Source organism: Nanorana parkeri, unplaced genomic scaffold, assembly GCF_000935625.1.
Source record: "Nanorana parkeri isolate BGI_ZX_2015 unplaced genomic scaffold, ASM93562v1 scaffold355, whole genome shotgun sequence".
NCBI lineage: Eukaryota > Metazoa > Chordata > Amphibia > Anura > Dicroglossidae > Nanorana > Nanorana parkeri.
The window spans coordinates 418,172-429,202 of NW_017306623.1; the positions used below are offsets into that span (position 1 = coordinate 418,172).

General features: G+C 39.9%; 1 protein-coding gene across 2 annotated transcripts in view; it reads left to right on the forward strand.

The window, feature by feature from the left end:
• COL6A1 (collagen type VI alpha 1 chain) overlaps nucleotides 1-11,031 on the forward strand; it is a 48,518-nt gene that overhangs the window by 28,136 nt on the left and 9,351 nt on the right. For both annotated transcript variants that reach the window (XM_018558741.1, XM_018558742.1), the window contains 2 exons: nucleotides 5,710-5,772; nucleotides 9,784-9,846. In XM_018558741.1, the coding sequence (XP_018414243.1) occupies nucleotides 5,710-5,772; nucleotides 9,784-9,846 (126 nt within the window). The remainder of the gene's footprint in view (nucleotides 1-5,709; nucleotides 5,773-9,783; nucleotides 9,847-11,031) is intronic.

Below are 11,031 nucleotides of genomic sequence, written 5' to 3' on the forward strand. Positions count from 1 at the left end.
AGAGAGAGAGAGAGAGAGAGATAGAGAGAGTGAGAGAGAGAGAGAGAGAGTGAGAGAGAGAGAGAGAGTGAGAGAGAGAGAGTGTGTGAGAGAGAGAGAGAGAGAATTATTTCAGGAAATTATTATTTTTTATTTATTTAACTAAAATATCAATTTATGGAGAAATGTAGAGAACAGGAGCCAATTACACACCTTAAAGTGACCCTATCACTACAGGTTCAAAAGTCAAATAAGACAAGCCTAAGAAGAAGCTATACTCTTACCTTTAGGGTGGGTGACTCATGTGTTAAAACACAGCTGTGTTGCCGATTCCTGGCTGCTGCAGGTTTTCGACACTCCAGTGGTGTGAATATTTGCCCCTCCCACTACATGCTGTGGTTCCTTCCCCTAACTTATGTAGCACTACGCACTTCGTGTTTGGATGTGTTTGGGTCCTTCTGCCACTCCTGTACCTTCACCTGACATTCACAGCAGTTCACAGCAGTAACAGTTGACTAGGCTTCCCTGAAACAGGCAGAAGCTCTGTAAGGGAATTTTGGGTTAAACAAAAGGAACAAAGACAGTTTTAGCATGGTATATAACATAAACACAAGTAATCTCAAGTAACAGCAAAGTATACAGAAGAATGGCCTTACCATGAATCTTAGCCCCTATCTAAGCCTCAGAGGTTTGTAATTCCTAGGGGGAATATGCAATCTAGCTCCCTTTTGACACTTTTGGTACTCCACTCTCATTAGCACAAGAAAACAATGACAATCAGCTAAAAGTGATGTCCCATATGTATCTCATATGTTCTAATAAAGTCCTCCAAGGCACAGTCTGTTCCTTTATGTCTGTTTTTATGTTCAGGATGGAGGTGGATTGAAGATAGACTGCATCTTCTAGGTGAGGTCAGGTAAAAGGCAACATGCCAAGCTCTGGGTCTCCCTCTCTGGCCTTCTTCCTGAGGCTCTGCCCCATATTTCTCCTGCCAGGCTCACAGCTGTCTCAGCCCGAGCTCTCCCCCCAGGCTCCCACCAGCAGTCCTACATCCTTATCATGCACCCTGGTAGGTCTCACTGCAGCAACTGCTCCCCTACATTCATGTAGGCCCAACTGATTGTACCTCCCTTCCCTTTGCACCCCTGCTGCTCCATTCACCCACAGAAAATAGAAGAAGAGCCCCAACTTCTCTGCTCGGAGCTTACACAGTTAATAGTATTGACCTACTTGGCAGAGCTGCATCCTAGTGATTTGCCACTTCCGCACTCATCGCTATGTCTTCACTCCAGGTGGCAGAATTGAGCAATAGGGAAATAAAGAAAAGAAAAAAGCATATGCAGGGGAAAGTGGGCCTTTAAGGAAACTTGTTGCTTACCCTACAGAACTCAAAACTAGGAGTGGAAGGGCCAGCACTAGTATGCAAACCAGTCTCTGTAGCAGTTCATTTTGATGTGCTGACAAAACAAAAGAGCAGAGTGAGCTCAGAAATGATCTGATTAGCTAGCTTCTGCTCCTATATCGTTCAGTCAACAGGCTGGGTAAGTTCCTGGCCAATCTGTGCTGCTGCATTGCAGGTTGAGGACCAGGCTATGCTGTCATGATTAGAATGATTAGAAGACTGGCTTTACAGAATCACAATTACATTGGTAAATGAAAGAGTCCCAATATATCTATTGGGAGACACATTGGATACATTTTACTTAAGAAAGAACAAACCTGTGCTTAAATACTGTATATCAAATACATGGTTACCTCCACTTCTAAAAATGCCAGTTTCCTAGCTGTCGTACTGACTCTGCCTTTATTCTCAGAGTCAGTGATCCAGAACAAGTGTACAAATTAGAAGTTTTGACTTTACTAAAACCCTGCTTGCTGCATACTTGGTTAAGATCAGTGACTTATAGATTACTTAAGTCAGATACAGCCCTGCAACTAGCATTAGAAGAAGAAAGTCAGCAATTGCATCCTACATAGAACTTTACTTATTTATTATTTTTAAATAAATTATGCATTGACAGGCCAAGGTGGAGATGCAAAATGTGCCCCTTCAAGTTGAGGCACATCATCTTATACATTTGCTCAGGAGGCACAATGACAGCTACTGTCTACCAGTTCTAAGGTTACCTTTTGCTTCTTGAAAAAAACAAACAGAATCGTGTGTGCTTTTAAATGCAAGATTCATTCATGTAGGATCCAATGTTTGCAGATTACACTGAGAGAGTAACTCTATTGGTGTTGTCTGGGGAAAGGGCATTTGACCCTACCTGCCCCATCCCCCCATCCCTTCTGACTGCTGGACCCAAATCGGGGAACCCCCCCCCCCTGCCTAGTGTGTTAATAAGGTAGCAGCAAGCAGTCTTTGCATTCTATATGCAGAAGTCCTGTGATAAGTTTATTACAATATGTTTATTTTCAGTGGAAAATATATTACTAAATGGTACATTACTCACTTATATAAATTCAAAGATTGGGTCATTCAGATCTTACCAAGAAAATATGTTATTCAACTCAGACACGTAAAAAGATGTTTATGTTTTGTTAAAAGATATATACCAAACTGTGAAGTCTGTACTGATCTGAAAGAGTTGATTTTAAAATGAAAAAGTTGAAAAATTGGGATTTTAAAGTTATGGGGGGTGATTTACTAACCTAAACACATGCACGCACCAGGTGCGTGTGATTTTCACACAGCAAAACATATTTATCAACCAAAAAGTCTCTACAAGCATATTTCCACTAATGCCATGTATGGAAAAATCATGCACATGATGCATATATAATGCTGCTTCACAGTTTAGACAAAAATGGTTAGCTCATGCATTTACATTCCTACATTCATCAACGCAAGCAACACAACATAGAGCTAATTTACACAACATCACCTTGCAGGGCTTTGCACAACACACCTGCTGGGTGTGTACACACTACAAAGGTGTTTAGATTCCACCCATAGATCATGCTGGGAGGGAACACACTACAGAGGTGTATACATGTTCGTGGTGTGTTTATAAGGTTAGTAAATCAACCCCATAGTGTCAGCATATGCTATGCAATTCTGAGCCTTTCTAGCATCATTTTTAATTTAAATTTAAAGAGACCCTGTGACCACATTCTGCCTTTACAACTAAACACAGGATGACAATCCATAGGTACTTATAGCAGCCCCAAACCTTCCCGCTTCCAGCCCCCACGTTATGAATGTGTTTTTGCTGCAAGTACAAACCTCCAGGATGAGCACGTTGCTGCTTTGCCTAGGGCAGCACAAAAGGTAAATACACCGCTGCCCAACAGACTTTGATAGACTGCCAAAACTTGCACTATATATTGTAGCTCAGTGTGAATGGGGTCTAACAGTGAGCTTGGTATGCAACATCTTTTGGTGCTGATCTTCGGAGGGTTTTTTTTCATACTTTCAGCTAAAATACTATGATAATAAAGGTAGCAAGGTGAAGATGGGGCATCCATGTGGGTTGCCCTGAAGTCTCGTGATCCAACACTCTGGGAAGTGTTGATTTTCTGGCAGAATTTTGTTGCTTTAGGTTAGAAGTCTCAAATTGCTGCAGCAGACAGTGCTTCTATAAGTACAAATAATACAGATTGAGTGACTGTGCTTCTTTTTAAGGGTAGAAAGTGGACTTGTTAAAGCTCAACTACAGACAAGCAACTGAATATACTGTTAAAATACATGTATGGGAACTGTTATATCTGCCAAATAACTTCTAATTCTGCCTAGCCAATCCTGTGATTCAGGCTCTCTTACCAAACAGCATAGTCATATCCATAACCTCAACTGCAGCAGTAGCATAGCTTTACCAAGAACAGACCCTTCAGCCTGCTGATTGGACAGTGAAGGAGCAGCAGAACAATGATTATTCGTCAATCTACTCTATGCTCCTGTTCGCACATTGGTCCTGCAGCAGAGCCTGGCTGACTTCTACCCCTTCCACCCTTTTCCAGTCTAAAGTGCTCCATTTCTGGGAATAACAGAAAACTGATTTTAGAAATAATAATAACACGCTGCATATAAAAATAGATTTTTAAAGTTGGTAGGTTTTTTTTCCATCTGCTTGGAATTCGGATTTAAATGTCAGTAATCACCTAACATTATATATGCTGGCTCAGAGGAGGCTCATTAATCAAAGGTTTAATAATTGCAATGATTTTTCTATGTTTTAATCCAAAAAAACTTACAGAGGTTTTCTAGTTTAGCTATGATTTATCCTATCCCCTCTTGAACTGCCAGATAACTTAATTCCCTGGCTATTCAATTAGCCAGTGCAAAGTTTAAAAAATATGGTTGATATAAGAAATAAGAAAGTACCTGTACCAGTTTATGTCAGTTTACACTGGCTAGATTTATGAAGAGATTAAATTTAAAGTGCAGAGTTTTTATTCGGAAGGCAAATGTAAAGTAAAATATGCTGTATTACCAGCTGTTATAAGCTTCTAGAAAGCATAGCAATACATTTAATTAGGTTTGGCCAACTGCTCATCCTTTTTACAGCCCCTCTACTAATCTCCTTATCCTGCTGCAGCCCTTGAAGGACCTTTGGGTTTTGCAGTCCATCTCACTATGCTGGTGAGCTACAGCGTGCCTCAATAAACCCAAAAAGGAGAAAGGAGTACTATTATTAGGGCAGAATAACTATCCCAACCTGCATAGCCAATGCTTGTCAAGGAGGGGGGGGTATATATAGGATGGGAAGTACTTAAGTATAAAACTATTAACAAAAAGAGAACAGAGATTGTTATCCTTGAAAAGTCTAAATTGTATCACTGCCTATCCTCCAGTAACCTCTAAATAGTGCAGAGGCTTTTGATTCAGTCTGGTCACCAAAGGATGCTTTACCATTAAGGAATAACTGAACATTATGTACCAATCTCCAAGACCAACAGGATAAAGACATTAATTAGGCGTCACTACAGCAAACCTTTGTTTTATAGTTTTGGATGGGATAGGAAAGAGTTGAATCTATTTTAAATATTTATTATTGTCTTCATTGATGGAGCGATTCAACCTCTTTGTTTGTTCTGGTGACCATTGTTTCCCGGACAGAAAGTCAAACATTTGGAGTTGTCACCAAAACAGGAATAGATGGGAAATTTTAAAAGTAGAGACACTTGTTTAGGGAAGTTGGGACAACGGTCTAATATGAAATTTCAGTTCCTTTGGAGAGATTTCCTCTCACATCCTGTTTGTTGACAGGTCGCAAAGTGAAGGAAATTCTCCCCAATGGGACACAGATAGCAAAATCAATGACAGGATTTTAACCATTTCCTACGCTATTCAAAATTTGACTTTACATATACTTTAAAGAACTTGCCGTTACATTTATTACAATTTAAACTCCTAGTGACTATTGTTGGGGGTTGAAGTTTATAAAAATGCTTTTATCTGATATCCCATCGTTTAGCCTGATTTATGATTGCTATGAATTACTGCACTTGGCACAGTCATCGCACTTTTCCTCATGGTCTCATTAAGTAAAGAAATGTGTATATGTTTTAGGACTGAGCCAAGAAATAATTCTCTGTGTGCAGATAGGAGTACATTTTCCCCGATACCCCTTTTATTCTTCACAATGTATCAAGCAAAAGGAAAATAATCCTGTTTTGTTAAGTAAACTTTTCTTTTTAATTGACACATTTTTTTCATGTTTTTAACCTCTAGAAGTTTATTGTGGCTTATGTTGCTTTATATGGTCCTAATTCTGTATTCTTTTATAGGGTGAAGTAGGGCCAGAAGGAGCCAAAGGATACAGAGGAGATGAAGGACCCAGCGGGCCCGAGGTGAGTAATTACAAGAAATGAAATAAAATATTGCACCAAACAGAATTAATGTAATATGTAACACATACATAGCAGAGGTACATTGGTATGTCAATGATGTACTTCAAAACATTCTATACCTCCCAAATTTCACAAAAATTGAGTAAGCTGACATAACTATTCCACACCTCCATACACTGACAATAAAAAAGGGATGCCCAGAAACTAATCAGTCAAACCAGGAGTTCTTAAAGTTTTTAAAATGAGGACCCACATTAAAAAAACTGTACTGGGACCCAAGAAGGAAATTTTGTATCAAAATGTCTTGGTCATACAATAACAAACAAACACACAAATGGTAATTAATGCATCTCTGTATTCATAATACATCATGAGGGCAAAAATTGTACATAAGAGCCACTGCAGAACATTACCTAAATTGTGGGTATGATGCTAGCAAGCTACTCAGAACTACTGCCTTGCAAGTTGTTTCTGCTTCAAACCATGTACCCTTCCACTGTCTAAACACTGTATTTTCAAGCTTACTATCTTACCATTGAATAATTGCTTGGGTTTGTTTTTATGCTGTGGGTGTTTTGATAAAAAAAAACATTTGCTAGCTTGTTACATTTAAGGCTATAGAACACATTGTGGATGCTCTTCTCAATCTCTGTGATCTTTAGTAAAGCCAAGAAAAATAAGATCCTTGTATTTCATTTTAGTTGCAGACATTTAAGCATATCGGTCTCGGTCTCCAGTAGTTCTACATCCCCCACCCTGGACACTGCTCCAATCGACAATGCTCCTCAGGTAGTTTGATCGCTGTTGATTGGAGCAGTGTGCAGGAGGATGTGTCGGATTGCTGGATAACCGGACTGCTGTGTCCTGTGTGCATTGAGGCCCCACTTTCGTTCTGCTAGTCAAAGGTGTTTTAACTCTTTTCTGCAGCAAAAAAAAAGAATAAAAAAAAAAAAATGCCCATATTTGTTACTGTGTATGCAACCTGATTGCATTACAGTAGTACAATTGGAATAATATGTTGGGCTTTAATATAACACTTTGGAAGTTACATAATTTGTAGAACAAAAAGAGGAGCAACTGGAGAGGAAAGAGAGACAGAGGGATTTGGTTCCAAAGTAGGATTGGCCCTCCAAATAGGGAAAGCTGTGAGCTATTGCACATGCCACGTTGCATAAAATTTGGATGTGAAAGAAAATGTATTCTTTTTAACAATAAATTTGTATAGTGTGTGATGTTATATTCTAATAATTTGAAATCAAACATGTTTGTTGCTATGCGTGTTAAGTTTTTATGTTCAATATTAAGTGAAAATAGGAAAGAAAATCACATCTGAAATTTTAACAGAAAAAATTTGCCTCTGTGTGCGGAGACACTGGGAGTAAATACATTTCTATTTGAAGAAAATATATATTAGCATATTTTAGGATACCCGACGAGCTGTGTTCTATAAAACAAGGCAACCAGTCAGAAATCAGTTTAGAATAACGGACCTATAACTAACTATACTAAATCGTTAATAGCTGAAATCTAGCTGTTTTTATGGTAACTGCACTTTATTGTTAATTTTGCAATTTAAAAAAATCTTCTGTTCACTGCTTGCTATGGTGTTGCCCAATTTACTGAACGTTCTGCTCTCCTGCCATCAGAAGAGTTGTTATATGGGAGCTGCAGGGGACATAGTCCAGTAGGAATCCCACATTGCTTCCAAGCTATATATCAAGGGTTGCTTGACAGTAATTATGACTCTGCAGGAGGGGAGCATAACATCACAGAGAGATGGGAGAGTAGCCTGAAACTGTAGAAACTTAAAAGTGTATATGGCAGCAAGACATGGAGATGCAGGATAAAAGCTAAATAAAAGCAGGGTGACAGGTTAACAGGGGAAAGTAAAATGCAATAAGACAGCATTAAAGGAAAGATAATCACATGCTCACAGTTTTACACAGTTTATGCGATGTAAAAAAAATGCAGACTGACAGCATAACAAACAAAGAAATACTTACACGAGAAATAATAGATGCTGGAGGACAGCATGAAATGATAGCGAATGAGGAAATAGGAGTAACAATTCACGATACAGAATAAATGCACAACATGACATATTATGGACTACATACACAGCATGTTATATGAGGACAATATTACATATTAAGGACTACATTCAAGTTGACTGCATGACATAAAACAGAATAAATACAGGACACAATGCCATTGGACAGAATAAATGCAGGACACCATGGCATGGGACAGAAGAAATGCAGGACACCATGACATGGCACAGAATAAATGCAGGAAGATGCAATGGCATCCAATACAATAAATGCAGTACCCCATGACAAGGACAGATTAAATGCAGGAAGACACAATTACATGACCCTCTGCAGACTGCCCACAGAACACCGGGCCAGGGTTGTGGGGAAGAGGCCCTTGTCTTCATCAACATGGGGGCCCCCCCCCGGCAAAGCAACCTCCCCATATTGAGAGCATCCTCCCTTTTCTGCTATGCCCGGCTGCTGCTCGGATCAAGAATTTGGTAAGATTTTTAGGAGGGATTCCACACTTTTTTTTGGTGTAGGGGGTGCTCCACGTGAGGGGGTGTGAAGCCAGCATCCCAGCCAATCTGGAAGCCGGGGGCGGGTAATGACCTGCCGCCCACTTCCTGATTTGTCCTAGCCAATCTACTACCTGATCGGCCGGGAAGCCGGGCTCATGGTATCTTGGGGTGCCAATATCGGTACTCGATACCGATAAAGTACTATCGGTGCATCCCCACTGAAAAGTGAGCTGAATTGGAGAATTTTTCAGATCAGCTATGTTGTCCTAGATTGTTCACTTCTGTCTTCTCCAAACTCTTAACCCTTTTGTGAAAACCTGTCTGTTAGGTTTTTTTTATGTCTGTATCCAGAAGCAAAACAAAAAGTGACAGACATGGTTCCAAAGTGAAGGAATATCCCCTCCTAGACGGTGCACCCATTGGAAGATTTCCCCTCACCTCCTATTCCTGTGACAATCAGCCATAAAATGTTGAATTTTTTTTTTTGTTTACATTTTTGAAATCTTTTTAGGAATGCTGTGTGTATGGGAACACATACAACATATTAAAGGGCTTTCTCAAACCTGACTGCAAATTAGGAAATACGCTTTAAAGTCTGTGCATAATTTAGTGATGAATACACTGCCAGTAGGTACTTTAGGCAACAGTTGAGATGTCTCAGTAGAAAATGCTGTTGCTATAAAATAAATTATTATTACAAGGGGAGAATTATTGCAGTTTGTTGAAACACAATGTAAGTGAAAATGTATTATGGAGAGAGGTAAGACATGGGAGAAAACCAATTCAGTTTAAGTGAAAGAGGGACAGCCCTGCCTATCTGATAGAGTGTCCCTATTATGAGACCGTAAGAGGGTTGGGAATTGATTAGAAGTGGATGTGTTTTTGGCATATCTGGGCAAAGTCTGACTAGTACATAATTTGCTTTATCCAAATTTTAGATTTGCAGATGTTTTCAGATGCACATTATTTATAATGTAATCTTATTTTACTGGAATCAGTCCACTGGAACTCAAGTTTCAGATGTCCCAGTCTCCTCTGCATAGCCAAGAAAAGGAGATAGTTGGAGAAATGGCATGTTCAACTAAGTTTACATGTAAAGTATACAAAGAGTGTTGGAATCGTATACACTATGCACTTCTTGTCCTAAACTTTAGAAAATTAACACCAGATTTTGAAGCAAGAAAATACTTCTTCATGCCCTCCGTAATGATGGGTTCCATGCTGTGTCACATGTTGTGCCTTAGTACAGTGTACTCTGGTTGATGCCACAATTCAGGGGACAAATGTCCACAGTGAAACTTGATGAGCTGCTTTTGATTCCCGCTGGACTCCAGCATGTGTATTAAACTGCAATCATCTGCAGCTGTTTCCTGTGTCTCCTCTGTTTCCCATTAGCTATAAATCCTTTTTTTTCTTTCATTTCTTCTTATTTTTGGCTTTATTATTTTATTGCTTAGGGGACTAAAGGACCAAGGGGAGCTAAAGGATTACCCGGAGAGCAAGGACTAGCAGGCGAGAGGGTAAGTGATGCATTTAGAGAGGATTAATCAATGTTAGAAATCTTGGAATGCAGCAGTGTTTAGTGTTTGTTAACATGGTTACAATGTATATACAGTATAAAGCACAGAATCCGGTCTACAAGTAGATAGCAGCAGTTCAGTATGCTCCTATAAACTGCTGCATATGCTGACATAAACAGACAAAGTAGATGTGACTGTAGCTTTGGTGGGACAAACCCAATTTTTGAAATACATTAAAAGTTGTGGCTTATTGTTTGTTTCGCCCAAATATGCTTATTGATAAGCGTATCATGGGTGGCTGTTCTGATTTTACTTTTAAAAATCATGACTATAGAGCAGGGTAAGGCAAACATGGTGCTCCAACTGTTGTGAAAGAAATCCCATCATGCCTCTAAGAGTTATGCCTGTGTCTGTCAGAGTTTTGAAATGCCTTATGGGACTTATAATTCCACAACACCTGGAGTGCCATGGTTGCCTAATTCTGCTATATTGTATTTTACTTTTTACAAAGGCTACCTTGACCAATAAATGGGTTTGGTATGTTTTTTGGTTTGGCTGAGCATTTTGAAAGGCTCATAGGCAACAGCAACCACGTCACAAAGAAAATTGCCTTATGTATGTGTTGGGATGGCAATAGTCAAGGCTGTCAAGCACAGCCCAATATATCTGGTGTGAACAAGCCCTAAAGGCTTTATCATATATATAGATCAACTGAGTTTGCTGCATTAAATATTGTATGGAACCCTATCATTTATAGCCCTTGTATAGGAATGTCACTTAACTTTATTGATGGTGTTGCCTTGACACAATGATTAGCAAATCTATGTTCATTTTTTAAAAGAAGGCTTAGCCTAATTGGGCTTTGAATCTTGACTTACTACTCTCTGCTGGTATATCACACACAGGGACATCCCTATAATTAGGGAGCCTGAGGCAGTTGCCTCAATCGGCATCTCACTGGGTCACAAGGTGGGGGTGGCAGGTGTGCCTGCTGCCCCCTTTTTGGCCAGAGCGTCCCAGGTTCCCAACAGTTCTTAGCACAACTCACTGACGTCATTGGTTGCCAGGAGCTGGGTGGAATGCTCCGGCTGGCAAGCTGCCCAGCTCCTGGCAACCAGTGACATCAACGGGCGGGACACTGGACAGAGCTGGAGCCAGAGGTACTATGCACCCCCCCACCCCACC